This window comes from Diorhabda sublineata, chromosome 4 (genome assembly GCF_026230105.1).
Source record: "Diorhabda sublineata isolate icDioSubl1.1 chromosome 4, icDioSubl1.1, whole genome shotgun sequence".
Taxonomy (NCBI): Eukaryota; Metazoa; Arthropoda; class Insecta; order Coleoptera; family Chrysomelidae; genus Diorhabda; species Diorhabda sublineata.
In genome coordinates, this window is record NC_079477.1 from 2,317,691 (window position 1) to 2,337,766 (window position 20,076).

A 20,076-nucleotide genomic window follows, 5' to 3' on the forward strand; every position below is an offset into this window, starting at 1 on the left:
TCTGTTAAGATGTTAATTAGAATTTTTAAATTAAGATTCAAACATATTTTGTTATAAGAAAAATAACTTTCTTTTGGCCCTTATTACCCACAGGTATGTATGAAGAGGCATTTGTACTCATCTTCATAATGTAATACTCTTAACGGTATTGTATTGGCAATACTAAATAATTTTAATATGACAATGTCTTTTGTCATTTTAACTTGTGTGAATTAGCTGCCTATATCCGATGTTTCCCGATCGTCAGTCTAGTCTAATGAAATATTAGTGACGATTATAAACAGTCGATCGGCTAGCTTCGGAAATAAGCTAGCCAAATATGGTAGCTATTTTGACACCACTGTAAGTTTACCAATATCTGATTAATGGTTTTTTTGCTGATCTTTTTTAACGGACCCTTTAGTAATAAAATCCACTTTAGTTTATTATATTGAAATAAAATAATAACCGCAAATAAATAAAACGTTCTGTATTCTTTTTAAGAATAAATTACTTAAAAGTATATAAAAATGGCAGACTTTATCGACTCCGAAGCTGAAGAAAGCAGCGAGGTAATTTTAGATAATTTTATATTTATCATTTTGCAATTATTAATACGTAAATCCGAATTTAACATATATACAGGGTGTGTAAATATCTCGTGATTATAACATCAGTTTTATAATTACAGGAGGAAGAATTAGATTCTAGGGACCGTAAAAAAGCACAGAAAGCTAAAGTGGTGGATAGTTCTGATGAGGATGAGGAAGGTATTTTATTTATTTTTATATCTATTTGCATATCTATTACTGTTGGCATATTTCAGACGACGACGAGAGATTGAGAGAGGAATTGAAAGACTTGATTGATGATAATCCAATTGAGGAAAGCGACGCTGAATCGGAAGCTTCGGGTACGATTTTTGCACTATTCTGTTATATATAAATCATAAGGCCACTTTTATTGGGTGTTACAATATTTAAATATCTTTAAATTAATATACGAGGAATAGTTTCAATCGAATAGATCACAGTAAGTTCATTATTATTTAGTATAACTTATCAAGCTTTTACTAAAACTTATATAAGTATCAAGAGAAGTCTAGATCAACAGGTATATATTCTTCATCCATGTTTTACTTGAAAATATAATGAAAAATTGTCCAAACACATTCAGTATGTTGAAAACACCTGGATCCAAAGCTTAGCTGGAAAGAACACATAGTCAAAACGAGGAAAGAAATTGCATGAGTTACAAGGAAGGAAATCTAGACTATGGATGACAAAATTTTAATTTACAAGATAACTTATATAATATATAACTTTGCGGTTTTGCCTAGTGATGTAAAATGTCCAGTCATATATAAATTGGGCCTGGGCAAATGTCTAAAATAAAAAATGCCCTGGCATTTATGTATTTCTGAGAAAGTATTGAATAATTGTGATAATTTTTAACGAATCTGCCCTTTCAAAGTGAAAAATTTTCATATGCCCTGCAAAAAACGCCCAGGAAAAGGCCTAAAATACAAAAATGCCCAGGAGTTTATGTATATCTGAGAAAATATTGAGCTATAGTCAAACATACACATATTATTGATACTTATTGACGAATCTACCCTTTCAAAGTAAAGAAATTTCACATTTTTATTTACAAATAACAATTTTGAAGAAGAACTTCTGTTTTATACATATTGTCATTAGAATTCATTTTATTAATAATATAATAAAATAATCATTTCGAAGCTCAACTACAAAATAATGTAAGTGATATCAAAATCAGTTAAAATTGAAAATAATTTCTTAACAAATTTTGATTGCCCATTTCATAAATGTCCAGCTCCACTCACTGGAAGAGCCTTTATCATGCCATTGTTGATTTTGTATATACTGAATTCTACTCTAGCCCATTATCTTATAGAATAGTTTACTTATCCGCAACCACTTCTGCTTTAGGTGTAGAGGTGATATTTTTTCTCCACTTGGTTCTATAATTTCCTTCCTGTTCAGCCCTTCTCCAGTTTAGTCCTCTCTTTTCTAGATTGTTTGCTATTTATTTATTCCATATCACTGTTATTACATCATAGAACCTTAACTGTTCTGTCATTATTTAATCTCATACCATCTTAACCATTATTCTATTTTTTGCGCTCAATGTTTTCATTTCTGCTTTAATTTATTGATTAGCACCCAGAATTTGCTACCACTAAATCAGGATTACCAGTAGTACAGATTTGTAGACTTTGTTTTCATAAGTTTTCTTTTCTCTTTTTTGTACCTCTTCGTCAATTCTTCCATCTGGTTTTACTATTGTCTCTAGATACTTTACTCTTTTTTCTAGTTCTTATATTCTTATTTCTTTTGGTTTGTTTGATATTTTCATCAAAAAATGTATGAGATTGTTTTATTATTTATGTTTTCTTATTGGATTAAACTTTTTTGCAGGGGGAGAAAAAAGGAAAAAATCAGATGATGAAGATCTAGATGACCGGTTAGAAGATGAAGATTATGATTTACTGGAAGAAAATTTGGGTGTTAAAGTTGAAAGAAGGGTAAATATTAAAATAGAAAATCTGATAATAATAATATGTCCTTATATATTTTTTTTTCAAAGAAATTCAAACGTTTGCGTCGTTTTGAAGATGAAGAAAGTGAAGGGGAGGATGAACACGATCCTGAACAAGACAGAGAACAAATTGCTATGGATATCTTTTCTGATGATGTGAGTATAATTAATATTGAACTAAAACAGATCTAGTTTCGGCCATTGTTGTGTGTTTAATAGATTATTTCTTGTATATTCATATTTAAAAAAATGTTATTTGAAACCCAGTTATTTCATAATTTTTTTTATCTTAAAATTGTAAAAATTATAACGAGCTGGATAATATTGGGAATTTTTATATATTCCTTGTTGCATTCAAAGGAAAGAGATGATCATCATAAAAAGGTAAATTATTGTGGAAGCACAGGAATGTTTTATTGTTGGAAAATATGTTTTTTTTTTCATTTTTTGAGTTCCATAGAGAACATAAAATCATCTCTTTACATGCATGTGTCAAAATATTTGGTTTAATATTCATTTAGACATATATTAGAGCATGGCTTAACATTTCAATGTCCAATACCATATTTTCAACTTTGTATAATGTCTCTTCAATACCTTTGGAGCATGAAAAAAATCAACCGTGAATCATGAATATCTTTTTATCATAGGATGATGAAAGGCGTTCAGAACGTAGTCATAGACCTGCAGTGGAACAAGACTCTTATGGTGTCGGTGATGAGGAAGAAGACGGAGAGTACTCGGATGCAGACGATTTCATTGTTGATGATGATGGTAGACCTATAGCAGAAAAGAAGAAAAGAAAGAAACCTATATTCACAGATGCTGCTCTTCAAGAGGCACAAGAAACTTTCGGTGTAGATTTTGATTATGATGAGTTCTCTAAATATGATCAAGATGATTATGAAGATGAAGAAGATGACGAAGAAGATGAATATGAGGAAGATGATGATGGTGAAAAAAGGTAATTTTACTAAATATATCCGAAATACATGAGTTATCGACTTTTATTATCAATGTAGTAATGCAATTTTTAGAATGAAAGTTTATATTACTTCACTTCTAACTAGCACCTTCTTATTTACCCTTTAAGAAATACCTGATGGGGGGTTTATAAGTATTCCAGCCCCTCACCTGATATTTTTATTCTAACACATATAGTTCTAATTTTTAAAAAATTGTAGGAAGAGGCCTAAGAAAGATGCGAGGAAGAAACCAACAAAGAAATCCATTTTTGAAGTATATGAACCGAGTGAACTTAAGAGAGGGTTTTTCACAGATCTAGATAATGAGATTAGAAATACGGATATTCCTGAAAGGATGCAAATTAGGGATGTACCAGTTACTGCTGTTCCTGATGATTCCACTGAATTGGATGATGAAGCAGAGTGGATTTATAGGTGAGTACAAAATTTGATTGGGTTAAACATAGTTTATCTTCAACATTTTTTAGACAAGCCTTCTGCAACAAATCCGTTTCTAATGTAGATGCTCATCTTTCGGCAGAAGCTAGAGATAAATTGAAGAAGGGTCCGCAAACTGTGGGAAAAATTAGAAAAGCCTTAGATTTTATGAGAAACCAACAATTAGAAGTACCGTTTATAGCATTTTATAGGAAAGAATATGTCCAACCTGAGTTGAATATTAACGATTTATGGAAAGTTTATAAATTTGACGCAAAGGTAAACATATTTTATGCAAGTTACAATTAACGAATTGATGCATATTAGAGTAATTTGTTTTAGTGGTGCCAATTAAAGTCGCGTAAAGAAAACCTTCTAAAATTATTTGAAAAGATGAGGTCTTACCAAATGGATCATGTATTTAAAGATCCTGATGCTCCTATTCCTGAGAATATACGCATATTATGTGACAGCGATATCGAAAGGTTAAAAAATGTTCAAACAGCTGAAGAATTGAATGATGTCCACAACCATTTCATTTTATACTATGCTGGTGATTTACCTGCAATGCACACTGCATGGAGGATCAGAGAGAAGGAGAAAAAACGGCAGGAGCGGAAGGAAGCCAGGTAAGATTGTAGATTTGGTTACAGCATTCATATTTGGTACAATTTGCCAATAGATTCGGCAATTGTTTAAATAAATAGCATGGATTTTTTACTGGTAGACTTGCAATCTCAAAGTTAATATGCTTAAAGCAATATACAATATAGTAACAGTACCAAGGTTGTTGTCATTTATACAGATTTGTCCAAGGCCTCTGATTGCTATCGAAAATTGACTTAATTGATTTATTTTTTTATTTATACCCTATGGATAGTAAAACTTTCAGTTACTTACTAAGGTTTCAACTCTATAGAAATTAACAAAACTTTTGGATTACCCTTTTTAACATTTCAAAATTTAATACCTTATCTTTCACTAGGGAATTTAACCCTATTTATTTTAATTACCTCATTTCTAATAATGTGCTTAAAAGGACTGCAATAATAAAAAATCTTGGTGTAAATTAAACCTTGCCATGGTGAAGTCTTTAGAAGCTTTGGTTTTGTACTAAAGAACTATAATCAGTTTACCAAAGGGATAAGGATTTCATTTGCTTGTGTAGTTGGATTCAAAGTTTCCAGGAATGGTACCAAAATATATAATATATTTTTGTGTTTATAACAAAAATTGATACTTGAAATTATTTCACTCGAGCATTTTATATTTCTTCTAGACTTAAACTAATCGCCGAAAATGAAGATGGTGCTGATATTCCTGAAGAAGTTGAGGAAATCGAAGATGATGAACCCGAAGGGGAGACATTGAAATATGCAAATAGATCTGGCAGTTATGCTTTGTGCACTAGAGCAGGTTTAGGTATGTAAAAACAATTTAAATACAATATTTTTTATTTAGATTCTATTTTTTAACTTTTAGATCCACTAGCTAAGAAATTCGGTTTAACTCCTGAACAGTTTGGTGAAAATTTAAGAGATAATTATCAAAGGCATGAGGTAGATCAAGATCCTACGGAACCAGCTGATGTTGCAAAAGAATATCTTTCACCGTAAGTATTTCTGCATTTTGTAAATTGATGGTGAAAACATTGCTAACTTTATATTTATTTTAGTAAATTTGGAACCGTAGAGGAAGTTTTACAAGCTGCAAAATACATGGTTGCTTTACAAATAGCTAGAGAACCTTTAGTTAGAAAATGTGTAAGAGAAGTGTTCTTTGAAAGGGCAAAATTATGTGTATATCCCACTAAAAAAGGACAAAAAGTCATCGACGAAGCACATAATTGTTATAGGTAAATTTATATCTATAACTATCACTTTTTTATTTTCTATGAATTGAAGGTGTGAAGGGTGATCATTAAAATAAACTCCTCACCATAATTTACGTATAACTTGTTAATTTGCCAGAACTTTTAATGAAAGTACTTCAGCTTGCTTAATTTTGGATTTATTGAATATTGATACACATATTTCTATACAGATTGGATTGGATGTAATTAATTTTTGATCAAATATCTTCATTTTCTAAAATAGTAGTTGAAATTGAATAATAGTAAATTTTGCTTTTAGATTGTGTTGGTCAGTATATTTTATTTTTCAGTATGAAATATTTAAAAAACAAACCAGTGAGAGATCTAGCCGGTGATCAGTTTTTAAAATTATGCTTAGCCGAGGAAGAAAACCTTCTCACTATCAAAATTAATGACAATATCGAAGGCAACACTACAAATTCGTATATCGACGAAGTTAAACAGTTGTATATAAAAGTAAGAGAGAATATTATATATTTTTTCAATATATTGTTTTATATTTTGTATTTTCTATTTTTCTACCGAAAATAACTTTTGAACGTCCTTTCAGGATGAATTTAGCAAACATGTCCAAGATTGGAACGACTTAAGGATGGAATGTGTGGAAAGAGCATTAACGAAAAGTGTTTTACCAGATTTGAGAACTGAATTGAGAAGGACTCTTTTAACAGAAGCTAAAGAATTTGTTCTTAAGGCATGTTGCAGAAAACTTTACAATTGGATAAAGGTATTGTTAATATCAAAAACTTGCTATTATTTAGTTAAAAAAAATTCAAAACTGTGTATAAACTTCTAAATTTTATACAACAAACTTACTAACATGTATAGATCTTACAAAGCCATGTCAAAACATTTCATTTTGATTAATTACGAAGAAAAAAATCATTTTTAGACAAATATCTAAGATGCCACTTGATGCATCACGAGAAGAAATCTGATATTTTTCTAATAATTTTCAACTCCGCGATTATTTTGATGCTGAATAATGATTTCAGAATACTCATTCCGTTTGATATTATCTTTGGAAAAAAGTTTTTGTTCTTAAATCAATCTTCAAAAGCAGACTAAATCCAAAACTATCTTTCTTTTTATTGAGAGGAATTACTATTTGTAAGTATTTGTAAATACTTTTTGAAGATTGCTCCGTATGCTGTTACATTTCCTGAAGAAGATGAAGATGATTGGGATACATCTAAAGGTGTTAGAGTGATGGGTGTGGCATATGTACCAGAATATAGTGTATCAGCTTTTGCTTGCATTTCGGCACCGGATGGTGATATAACAGATTACCTCAGATTACCACACCTACTAAAAAGGAAGAATAGTTTCAGAATTGAAGAGAAATCAATGAAGGTAATGCGATATCTTCATATTTTTCTATTTTACATTATTTCAATTCCAGGAAGCTGATCTTCAAGCAATTAAAAATTTCATATATCTGAAAAAACCCCACGTGGTTACCATCGGTGGTGAATCTAGAGAAGCCCTGATGATAGCTGATGATATACGAGGAGTGATTAAAGAATTAATGGAATCAGATCAATTTCCACAAATTAATGTAGAAATTATAGATAACGAGTTAGCAAAAGTATATGCCAATTCAAATAAAGGGCAAGCCGATTTCAGGGATTACCCGGAGTTATTAAGACAGGCTATTTCATTGGCTAGAAGAATGCAAGACCCCTTAATAGAATATTCACAATTATGTAATAGCGATGAGGAAATTTTGAGTTTGCGATTTCATCCTTTACAAGAGCAAATTCAAAAAGATGAACTATTAGAAGCCCTTTGTTTGGAATTTGTGAATAGAACTAACGAAGTTGGTGTTGATATAAACCTAGCTGTTCAACAAGCCCACAAAAGTAGTCTTGTCCAATTTATATGTGGTTTAGGACCCCGTAAAGGACAAGCTTTGCTTAAAGTACTTAAACAGACCAACCAAAGGTTGGAAAATAGGACCCAATTAGTTACGTCCTGTCACATGGGTCCTAAAGTATTCATCAATTGTTCCGGTTTCATAAAAATAGATACTAACAGCTTAGGAGACAGGTAAATATATCTTTAAACTGTTTTTATTTGTTTCAATGTAATTTTTTTAGTACTGAAGCTTATGTAGAAATTTTGGACGGGTCTCGTGTGCATCCGGAAACTTACGAATGGGCCAGAAAAATGGCAGTTGATGCTTTGGAATACGACGACGATGAAGGTGCTAACCCCGCGGGTGCCTTAGAAGAAATTCTTGAGGCGCCGGAACGGCTAAAAGATCTTGATCTTGATGCATTTGCCGAAGAATTAGAAAGACAAGGATTTGGTAAAATTAATAAGATCTCAGATGTTTGCAACATTTTTATTGTTTCGTATTTACAGGTAATAAAAGTATTACTCTATATGATATTAGAGCCGAACTGAATTGTAGGTACAAAGATTTGAGGCAACCATTCCATTCTGCAAATCCTGAAGAACTCTTCGATATGCTCACCAAAGAAACTCCAGAAACATTCTACATTGGAAAAATGGTCACGGCTACTGTTTTTGGTAAGGTCTAAACCTCTTTGATTTGGATCTAAGAAATATTTTGATATGAATAGGGGTTTTTTGAAATTAACGTAAAAAAATGAAAAAACATTTTTTTATATATTTATTGACTTTAAGAATGCAAAAAAAAATTAGAATTTCAATACATTACAAGCCGGTAAAGTGGGGACTACAAAAAAAAACCATGGTTGACATGATTCCAGCCTTCGTAGTGATCTGGAACCATGCCATGCAGTACTTTATTCTATAGATTACACAATTATTAGGTTTTTTTAATCGTGTCGTTTTAATTCAATCGTTTAGATCTTATTTAGAATTGAAATTTTGATCACGATTGGATATAACATTGTGTTACGGTCAATTACGTGAGTCCAGATCACTTTGGTTATTCCTCATGTAAGTGTACTATTTTTATATATTTTTTCGTAGGAATCGCAAGGAGAAAACCCAAACCGGACCAATTGGATCAAGCTAATCCTGTCCGTAATGATGAAACAGGTTTATGGCAATGTCCCTTCTGTTTGAAAAATGATTTTCCCGAGTTATCTGATGTGTGGAATCACTTTGATGCAGGTTCATGTCCTGGACAAGCTACTGGTGTAAAATTGAGATTAGATAATGGTATATTAGGTAAGACTAGATACATATAATCGAATTTTGAATAATTGAATGATTTGTGTAGGTTATATTTTTATAAAAAATATTAGTGACAAACCAGTCGCTAATCCAGAAGAGCGAGTCGGAGTAGGACAATTGATACACTGTAGGATAACTAAAATAGATGTAGAGCGGTTCAGTGTTGATTGTACTTCAAAATCCAGTGACTTGTTGGACAAAAATCACGAATGGAGGTAAGTACTCTCTCCATATTAGAATATTATAAAACTTTATTGTAAATTGTTTCTTTTAGGCCTCAAAGAGATCCTTATTATGATCAGGAGAGAGAAGACCAAGATAACAGAGTAGAAGCTGAAAAGAAGAAGGACAAACAACGTATGACATATATTAAGAGGGTTATAGTTCATCCCGCTTTCCACAATATTTCATATGCTGAAGCAGAGAAGTGTATGGTCAATATGGATCAAGGCGAAGTGATTGTTAGACCCTCTAGTAAAGGTGCTGATCATTTAACCATAACTTGGAAAGTTGCCGATGGTATTTATCAGCATATCGATATTAGGGAGGAAGGAAAAACTAACGCTTTCTCACTAGGTAATGGAATTTTTTAATTTTTTAAACAATTTCCAAAGATTTAGGTAGTTTCAATCGTTAATCAAGCGAATTATGGTAATTTCTGACCAGACTTGATCAAGTTGTGAAGGACAGACAATTTTCTAATCGTCATATGCTGCAAAATTAATATGTTGAATTAAACTTTTTTTTAGGCAAATCTTTGTGGATAGGTAATGAGGAATTCGAGGATCTTGATGAAATAATAGCAAGACATGTTACTCCTATGGCGGCTCATGCTAGAGATTTATTATATTTCAGATATTATAAAGACTTTGAAGGTGGTCATAAAGATAAAGCCGAGGAATATCTGAAAGATGAAAAGAAGAAAAATGCTGCCAAAATACACTATGTAGTTAGTGCTGCTAAGGTAAGCAATGTGCACAGACATTCTATCTTTTAGATAATTTCGTGACCTTTTAATAGTTTTATGATATTTGATCTACTCAAATGCATAATAAGTAATTTCATGTTTTTTAATCGCAGAACGTACCCGGTAAATTCCTACTTTCATATCTTCCAAGAAACAAAGTTAGGCACGAATATATTACTGTAACACCAGAAGGCTTCCGATTTAGGCAACAAATGTTCGATTCAGTTACTTCGTTATTCAAATGGTTCAAAGAACACTTTAGAGAACCGCCACCTGGTGGTATAACACCCGGTACACCGAGAGTTACATCTAGCCGAACCCCATATGGTAGTGGTACTCCAGCATTTAGTAAGTTGATTTCACTTAACCATGCGATTTATTTACCAGCACCAACAACACACTCATCTCATGTTTGGAAACATTTTATCGCAATCTACTCTGTTATAATTTAATCGAAGTTTGAAAATAATTTGAAAAAGCTTTTGAGATTCAGTGGAAAGTCATGAGAGAGAGCCAATACAACTTTTCATGACATTTTGTTTTCCAATGGACTTGAAATATTTTTGTTTCCAAATTTGTTCGGGAGTTCAACATATTGAATGTATTGAGATACAATTATCTAAATAATTATTCTTTCTAGGTATGAATAATGAAGCTATACAACGAGTTGCTCAAAATTTGCCGAGCCATATGGTCCAAGCTTTATCTGCTGCCACAAACCAAACGCCACATTACCCACACACGCCAGGATATGGTGGCAATTATATCAATACAGTAAGTTGATAAAATTCTGATGAATTTTGGATATTAATGACGTATTGGTTTTTCTAGCCTTACACACCGAGTGGTCAAACACCCTACATGACGCCCTATCAAACTCCCCACACTCAACAAACTCCACGTTATGGTCATCAAACCCCCTCTCAACACTTACCTGGTACGGCTCCACCAAATCTCAACAATCCATTTCTCCATCCCGGCGCCGTTACTCCATCTCAACGTACGCCCAATTATCGCAATCATTCGTCTCAATCTCCAATGCTTCCTACAAGTCCTGTACCTAGTCCAGGTTCGCAGAGTTCCTTCAGCAGTCACATTAGTCATAACAGGAGTGGAAGTTATGCTGGATCCCTACGGTTCCAACCCCCTGAATCGCCTAGAAGTTATTCTGGGAGTCACAGGGGATCGTATATGGATAGAGGTTATGGTGGTAGCGGTAATGAAAGCATGGATTGGCAAAAAGCGGCCGAAGCGTGGGCGGCTAGATCTAGATGTGAGTATTTATATATTGTTCAATCTTCTTTTCCTTGTATGGTTATGCAGCGCACCAAATATTCTGAGTGCTCTAATAACTAGAACTCATGAAAATATTCTTGAGTTTGGATTGACAGCAGGAAAAAAATCTTCATTACTGTTTAATCTCTCCGAAATTAATTATTATAATGTATGTTTATTATTTTAGCTACTCCTCGTAGTGAAGGTAGGAACACTCCTAGATCTCTTGGACAAAGGACTCCAAGATACGATGATGAACGGTCTAGAATGAAGAACTTGAGTAAAAGTCCGAGGTCAATACGTTCAACTCCTCGTACCAATACATCGCCACATTCGATGTCATTAGGGGATGCAACACCTCTATACGACGAAAATATATAAAATTTTCTTTTAGATTATAATAAAGTAGCGCGAAAGTGATATTTATTACGTTGAAACATTTTATCAATATTTTTTTTTGTTATTCGACTTTATACAACAAAATACAAGCCGAAATAGAATTTAAATCAATTGTCTTTTTCTCATCTTATGATAAACAATATAAATCTGAACAAGGGGAAACTGCTACTTATATCATCGTTATAAATGTGATATGAGAAAATTCATTCAAGTTCAATTACTTCACGAGATTTTGTCTTTTAGATATACTTTATTCCATTTCTAGTTCTCTGCCAATCAGATTGTAGTGCTCCTTTGGCTCCTTTCAAATTTTATTCCAAGCATCAAAGTCTTCAATTTCATTGATTTGAAATAGCTTCCTCATGCAATGATGTGCTGTATGCGTTGCAATTCATAGTCAAGGAAAAAAGGATCATCAAGTGTCTCATTTTTTTCCATTTGGAAACAAAATTTCACCAAAAACTCGCTGATAGAAGAAAGTATTAGATATTAAAAATCCTGTGAAGATTTGGCATTGAATCAGAAAATTATTAATAGTTAGTTGGTTTCATTAATAATGCAGGGATATGTCTACACATCCCACCTGCTCCTGCTTAACAATAACAAACCATTTTCAATCGCATAATCTTCAAGGGCAAAGGATCTAGTTATTTGATGACAACATTGGTCCACATTCAGCGCTTGTTAACGAAGATTACTTGACTTGTTCTTTAATATCAAATTTCTCGCCCAGGAATGATTCAAACGGAAAGTTTGTTAATATATACGAAATTATATATCTTCTATTTTGAATTGAAACGAATTCTTCGCTAATTAGTTTATGTTTTAGTTTTGGGATTGTGGTATATCAAACACCGAAGTGTACTATTTTTAATATATCCTGAGCTTTCGCATTCTTATGTATTCATCATTTAGGAATTGATTAATTGAGAATTGTGGTGTCTTTAATTTCGTTTTTTCTTTTAAAAAAATTATCAAGTTCATAGGATTCAACAATTAATATTCAAATTGACACGACATAAATATTAAGTTTATTGATTTTTCATTTTATATATTTTATAAGTTCTGAATTTATACTGGTATTCGTAGAGCAACTTCTCCAATTTTTAATTAACGAAATTTTTAAGAGCATGGATATCGAGTAGGTTTTACATTACAAATGATATCAGTATTGTTATTTCTCACTCTTCTGTTGAAATAACATATATTTGACTACAATATAATTATCATTTGCATTGTTAACTATTTATTTATGAACTCCATTAGTGATTTATGTTGTTTATCAGTGCATATTGAGCAATATGGTGTTAAAATAAAAATTCTGTTAACTACCAGTGAACTTATAATTACAGTGTGGTTCTTAGAGTCTTCCATAAGTCGATAGTTCTTCCGGCTCGAAGAACCAACAGTGTAATTGTGTGTTGATGTGGTGGTAAATAGTATGTTACCAACGGTTCAAGAAACTCCCAATTTTGATATAATTATTGAGTCAACAAAATTTTTATTACCTGTAATTTATATTGTTTATATTTACATCGTGTTGGTATGAAAATATTATTTCTTAAATCGATATAAAACTGGTTTTATTGTAATTTAATGTTTTTGTATTGGTAATATATATATTTTAAGATTCAATTACTGATTTAGTTATTTTTTTACCATTCTCCCATATTTAGTAGGGCGTAACAACAATTGAGATGGGAAAAACTGCAAACAATAACCTCAAAGGATATACTGCAACCAAAGGACATATCGTCATTAGTATTTTATCCTTGCAGGGACGTTGTGACATCTCCTTAATCAAAGTATTTTGAATAATTATAAAAAATCTGATAGAAATAATTGAAATTTAGTGCCATTTGACTGTTCTGTTGCCAAAAGTATTATTTAGAATAAAATTATTAAAAACTTTGTTAAAATTAGGGTTTTCAATATTATGTGGTGAAATTTTTTTATAAGAATTTTAATGGTGGAAGATATTGACACATACATACTCTTACAAACGTACAGGTAGTTCCAGCTTGGTCAACAGACCCACCTGATTTTGTTCCTTTAGATATTGGAGTTAGTTAAAAGGCAGGTATTGCTATAAGTGTAAAATTGGTCCATTATAGGTCAATTTTTAGTCTAAAACGTGCTTACACTTACAGGATGTGATCAAAAAATTGTTTTATCGAACTAAAGTATAAAGGTAGCATTTAAATAAATCTTTTTTTTTTTGGAATGGTCTAATTTCTGTTGTGGTATATCAGGATTGGTGTGGAAAAATTTCCTCTTCATCATATTTTTTATATTCGGGAAGTCAGTAGTCACCTTATGTTAAATCTGGTGAGTAGTATGGATAATTTTTAGGCGACAAAAACTTGGGAAAGTTGCTTTGAAATGATGAAGTTTCAAACTGTTAGCCTATTTTTCAGGTTTTCTTCATTATTCATTGTTTCAGCAAACAAATTTTCCAGTAATTACACACTTTTCATGTTTTTTTCATGTTCCTCGTTTTCAAATAACTTCAACTTAGGAAAATTTTGACATTTTATGAACTCTTTTTTGACTTAAACAAAAAGTTGTTGTACAAAAACCATGTTCTAGCGTAGTAAAAGTAGACTGATAATGTTACAGATTGTCTCAACGCATGTAATTCACCTCTTCTATGTCAATTATTAGTCTAAAATGTACTTACAGTTACGAGATGTGATTAAAAAATTGTTATATCGAACTAAAGTATAAAGGTACGATTTATATTAATCTCATTTAAAATACTACCCTTGGTTATCAATATATTCATCGTAACGTTGAATCTATAACAGGAAGACTTATTTTTGGAATGATTTAATCTTCTCCGTGTAGAAATATAAGGAAAATATTTCCCCTTCAGTCATTTTTTTGTATTCGGGAAGAGCTAGAAGTCGTTGTAGTGCTAAAATTGTCGAGGGTCATGTATAGTTAGGTTTTTTTTTTAATTCCAAAAACATTGAATAGTACTTGTGGAAACGAGCGTTGAAAAAATGAAGAATCAATTGTTGGACTATGTTTCAAGTTTTTCTCTTCGTACATTGTTTTGGTAAACAAATTTTCCTTTTTTGGTCGTTTTCATCTGTTTAAAGGTTCTTCGTCATCAAATAACTTCATATTATAGAGATTTTAACATTTCTTGAGCTCATTTGGTACTTTTTTCAATTTAAAACAAAAATGTCTCACTGAAGCAGATTGATAAATTGTTATAGATTGTCTCAACACATGAAAGTATAAAACAGTGTTAGGAATTGTTGCTATAAAATGTTAATTATTCATTTAATAAAACGTTTTTTTACTATATTAGAGACAGATAACAGATACATAGATAAAATTATGGACTACACTCCATAGATAAAATATAAAACATATATTAATGTTCTTATGTGTCAGTTGTCAGATTTACTTTTGTAGTAATTGATGACATTGACATGACATGAAAAATCATTCAATGTAGTTTTTGTTAACCTCTTGTATGTTGAGAATGATTGGAATCGTTCCATTTATAACAGAATTTCAAATATAGGGTGTAAAAAATAAAAAATATATCATTTCATTGATTTTATTTCATATAATACTTTTACAATGATACAGTAAGTATGAAGGAGAAAATAATAATTTTATTAATGAAATAAAATAATTTGAACATTCCCTAGAAGGTCTACTTTTTTTCGTAATAGTAATATATATGTTTTTTTATACAATCATAGCATAGTAAGTGGATGCATATCGAAGTTCTTAGGGAGAAAAACTATTTCACTAGAAAAATAAATATATAATATTTAGTAAGCAACTACAACGTATTCTTTTTTCCAGATTTAACTCGTCTCTAATTTAATTATGCCCAATTTCTACTTTCCACAGTTTTCAAGTAGTTTCCTGTTATTACTTATATTATTTTTTTTAAAGTATTTATAAATGTTCAATTTTTGTTAAACAATTGACGAGTTAAGCCCTTTTATTTTACCGGATCTACAATATCAGCTGAACTTACAAAAAAATTAAATGTGCAAACCGAAACTACTGTTACTTTTCGCGGTCATTATCTAAACGAAGAAAAAAATCAAAATTGATTATTTTTTTCGTATAGACATAGCTCCCTTCTAAAATAATTTTTTTGTTCGAAATCTGTTACGTTAAAAATTTCATCATACAACAAAAATAAATTAACATTAATCACTAAATTCGACAATTTTGACTTGGAATTTATCGATAATAAAATTTAAATGACTAGATCTGAGAAAAACATGGAAACGTATATACAAAACACAAGGAATGTAAAATGTTTCAATCACATTAGTATCGTGTAGGAAAAAAAATTATTTCAACACAGAAAAAAATAGATACACCCTGTACATTTACACTTACAGTGCCGGTAAATTAAAGGAATTTGTGTCACCTCACAAGTATATTATAATAATGGATATCGTACCTTAAAAACAATGAGGCCTTAAGTTAATTTTTTTTAAAGTGAAACTTGGTACATTTATAGATTTAGTACAATTACAAATTCTACTGTTGATCAATTTCGAAGTGCTCAAAATGACAATGGGCACTTTAAAACTAACTTTTACTGTAATATATTAAGCTTTTTCCAAAAACTTGGTTTCTAAACACTGAGACCGTTTCCTCAAAATTATAATATTTCAACAATGTTAGTTATTTCTCTATTTTTCCACAATTCCTTTTCAATTTATACTATATATCATAACACTATGCACAATTCAATCATTCAAATAATAAAAATATAATAAATTATTTAAAAGTAAAACATGACTAGACTCGTATTCGATTAGTCACTCATGGAACCCGTTTTATATTTCTAGAATTATGTATATTAAAAATTCAAAACTAGTACAACCTTTTAAGTTGAGAACTTACTTACTTTTTACCCTTACGATTGTAATGCTACTAAGTAATATCACTTCTACAAACTAACCGTTACTTTTTCTACCTTAACAGGGTGTGTTAAGTAGTTCATACCCCAAAACGACCCCAATAATTCTAATATTCTTTAATCGGTTTCTATACAAAACCGTTTGTCAGATATTTTCGAAAATTAGTTCTAGATTCACCCCTTTAAAAGGTTGTATCTCCCTTCAATATTCAATGCTCAAAAATTATATAAAAAAGTTTTACTTTATTTTTTTTTTCTTTTGAGTTAAATTGATATAGATAATTCTAGACCACTTTGTATAATTGGAAAACAATAAAAAAATGTACGAGATGTTAATGTAGGTAATTTGAGAATAAAAATTTAAAAAAATCTTTTAATTCCCATTTTGCATACAGTGTATTAAATTATTGTAATGAATGGGTCACATTACAACACTCTGAATCATAATACTGCTGACCATCTTCAACATATTTACCCAGATGACATAGTAATTAGTGTGGGAAATAAAAAACTAACTGTTATATTAAAAAAAACATCAGTTAGAAGACCGAGACAATGGTTCAACCGAAGGAAAAGCTGGACACCCAGGAGAAGAGATAGTAGTACACTTATTATCAAGAGCTGATCTATTGTGAAGGAAAAATAAGGGCACATATAAAACACCTGGAAAGCAAAAAACACTAGTTTGATGGGGAATTAAAGCTGGAGAGACTCAGGAGAGGTTTACAAGATTTGAGGTAAAAATTATGAAGCAAATTCATCATTTCAAGTAGTGAACTGGCTAATTCAAGTAGTGCATTGGCTAATTTAGATGGTAGATGAAGGCCAACATAAAGCACAGAAGAAGCAAATAACCCTAGTTTCACCAGTAATAACCTATGGGAGTGAAAGCTGGAGACTCGATAGAGTTTGAACTTCAAATCATCAGAATGATATAAAGCAAACGGACCTGATGAAGCTAAATGGTTAATTCAAGTAGTTAAATGTATGATTCAGGTAGTACATTGGCTAATATAGGTGGCGAATAAGAGGAAACTCATTTTTGAGAACTGATCAACTTCGAAGGAAAAATAAAAGACCTAAAATGCAAACTATTGTACAAAAAACACTGGTTTCAGTAGTGAAAACTAATTACAGTGAAAGCTAGAGACTTAGGTGAGGGTTAGAAGGTTTGACGTTGAAATCATCACATGATGATACAGAGAAATTGGTCTTGAAGAAGCAAACTAGCTTATCTATCTCAATTATTAATCTACTGAATGAATTATAGAATTCCAAAGAAGGAATGAGAATATTTGAAGAATGTATGACACCAGGAAAAGCATAGAAAATTCTAAAAGAAAAAATCATCATTCCGGTTTAATTAAAAGAAAGAATATGACTCCAATGGCATGTAATTTAAAGGTAATGAAACTCATGGACCTCAATGTTTGGAGGTGAAACTTAGAGGAGGCCAAAGCCCACTCCAGGTTATTGCATTAATTTGTAAATTGAATGAGTCAAGTAGGGGTAACATATTTAAGAAAAATTTGTTTCGATAACCCTTGATCTATTGTAATACTGCTAAAAACAGAAGGAAAGAAATCGTTAATTAAAAAAATAAACTAGACCATATCGACTCCATAAAATTTCTTCATAAATCAATGAAAATATGAAGAATAGAAGATCCGTGTAACAGAAAATGTCAGAAAAGCTACAGCAGAAAATTTTGAAAAAGAGCTTTTAGAATAAAACAGTGAATAAGAAAACTTTCTGTTTTGAAACAGAGCAATTTTCAAAATAATGTTATTATATTTTGATATACCATCATAGATACTAGACCGCAACTTTCTATATTGAAAGAAACAGCCTCTGATTTAAGGTAGAGTTATTTTTGTTCCACTTTGTAGTGATTTATTGAACAAGATAAAGTATTAGGGAAATAAGACTGTAAAAGAAGGACGATGCAAAAAGAAACTAACACGAGCACTTCAAATTTCATCGAATGCTAGTCTAGTATTACTATGTCTATGGTTATACCAAAACTCTAGCCCCCATAGAAGAACATCAGCAATTTTTTCAATTTCTAAGAAAGAAATTATATATCGAAAACTCAATTATGAATATCTGCGACGTTCGTAATCTTTATCTACAATACAAGTCAACCAGGTAATACATATAACTGCGTTTTTTTTTTAAGTTTTACATTGAATAATTAGAAAACATCGATATATCTGGTACATTTATTTCTCTTTTTATAGCTTCAGATCACAATTTCCATAGGCCAGTCTTCATACAAATATGAGCAATCCAATTTTCGATTTCCCAACTCAAAAACAGGAGAAACAAGACTGAAAAAGTAGAAGAAAACCAAAAAAAGAAGAAGAACTCGGTTATTCACTTTATCTTTATAGCTTCTATTCTGTTTTTTAGTTTTATTTCAGTACTAATAATTAGAATACATTAATTTATGTTGAAATACTCTTCAAAATCACTAATTACTGTTTATCTCGACATAAATCACCAAAAATTGAATCAAAACTATTGTAATTCCGAGAATTTTTGTTTATACATCAATTGAAATGTCTCATACCTGTCAGACTGGCCTGTCGAATTAAATAAAACAAACTTACATATATTAAAGCTACTAATAAACCAACACGGATTCCATAGTGATCAAATCTCATTTCAAATTAACCGTAACTTCTTTAGACGTTGTTAGATCATTGTTGCCGTTCTGGGGGTTGCACCTGGCGGATTTGGATCGAATTTGACCGGCTAATAGCGGATTTATGGCGTACAACCAATCGTGTACTTCCTTTTCGTGCAACGTCTGTAACAGATAACCCCTGTGCTTGCTGACGACGCTAAATGTATTAGGTAAGCGGACAGAGCTGTGTTGATCTTCTGAATATTCTACTTGAGCTGTAGCTAAATTTATCAACGCTCTTTCTACGGGATCCTTTTCGTCTCGGAATATAAAGACGTAAGGACGTCGAACGGACTGGAAACGAACAACAGAATAGTGGATAATAGCATTATAAATTACCAACCGAGCAGATAATACCTTTAAAAACTACCATCTGGTTCATAACGGTGGATAAAAGTGTTTTAAACTCCTATCTAGTACATAATGATGGATAATTAGATTTTAAACTATTAGCTGGGTACCGATTAGTGGATAATAGTATTATGAACCATCACCGGGGCATATAATACTATTTTAAACTACCATCTTGTTCATAAAGATGGATAAAAGTATTTAAAACTCATATATGGTACATAATGTTGGATAATAAGCTCTTAAACTAATAGTTGGGAACCTAACAGTGGATAATAATATTATGAACCATCACCGGGGCATATAATACTATTTTAAACTACCATCTTGTTCATAAAGATGGATAAAAGTATTTAAAACTCATATATGGTACATAATGGTGGATAATAAGCTCTTAAACTAATAGTTGGGAACCTAACAGTGGATAATAGTATTATGAACCATCACCGGGGCATATAATACTATTTTAAACTACCATCTTGTTCATAAAGATGGATA

The 20,076-nt window shown here is 31.2% G+C and overlaps 2 protein-coding genes across 13 annotated transcripts in view; one reads left to right on the forward strand and one right to left on the reverse strand.

Annotated features, from left to right (window-relative positions):
• Nucleotides 1-21: 21 nt before the first annotated feature.
• On the forward strand, nucleotides 22-13,264 carry LOC130443543 (transcription elongation factor SPT6). 2 transcript variants are annotated; one of them, XM_056778262.1, is made up of 27 exons: nucleotides 22-93; nucleotides 484-551; nucleotides 671-749; nucleotides 806-892; nucleotides 2,421-2,527; nucleotides 2,590-2,697; nucleotides 3,192-3,505; nucleotides 3,726-3,941; nucleotides 3,995-4,223; nucleotides 4,287-4,573; nucleotides 5,224-5,366; nucleotides 5,427-5,556; nucleotides 5,620-5,799; nucleotides 6,108-6,273; nucleotides 6,368-6,544; nucleotides 6,955-7,170; nucleotides 7,220-7,866; nucleotides 7,917-8,128; nucleotides 8,185-8,352; nucleotides 8,782-8,982; nucleotides 9,035-9,203; nucleotides 9,263-9,564; nucleotides 9,738-9,952; nucleotides 10,069-10,303; nucleotides 10,596-10,729; nucleotides 10,787-11,228; nucleotides 11,418-13,264. In XM_056778262.1, exons 2-27 carry the CDS (start codon nucleotides 510-512, stop codon nucleotides 11,609-11,611), a joined length of 5,400 nt encoding a protein of 1,799 aa, XP_056634240.1. In that variant the 5' UTR covers nucleotides 22-93; nucleotides 484-509; the 3' UTR covers nucleotides 11,612-13,264. The 2 variants fall into 2 exon arrangements, with proteins under 2 accessions (XP_056634240.1, XP_056634239.1); XM_056778261.1 differs by lacking the exon at nucleotides 22-93 and having other exon boundaries at nucleotides 318-551.
• Nucleotides 13,265-15,193: 1,929 nt separating this feature from the next.
• The window catches only part of LOC130443544 (kinesin-like protein unc-104), a 37,941-nt gene continuing 33,058 nt past the window's right edge, over nucleotides 15,194-20,076 (reverse strand). For all 11 annotated transcript variants that reach the window (XM_056778265.1, XM_056778273.1, XM_056778270.1 and 8 more), the window contains one exon: nucleotides 15,194-19,521. In XM_056778265.1, the coding sequence (XP_056634243.1) occupies nucleotides 19,201-19,521 (321 nt within the window). In that variant the 3' untranslated portion in view covers nucleotides 15,194-19,200. The remainder of the gene's footprint in view (nucleotides 19,522-20,076) is intronic.

Bases quoted from the DNA above. Each gene is read 5' to 3' on its own strand.
- LOC130443543 (XM_056778262.1), top strand. From the start codon at position 510: ATGGCAGACTTTATCGACTCCGAAGCTGAAGAAAGCAGCGAG. The intron at 7,867-7,916 runs GTAAATATATCT...TAATTTTTTTAG, and splicing joins ACTAACAGCTTAGGAGACAG to TACTGAAGCTTATGTAGAAA. The intron at 11,229-11,417 runs GTGAGTATTTAT...TTATTATTTTAG, and splicing joins GTGGGCGGCTAGATCTAGAT to CTACTCCTCGTAGTGAAGGT.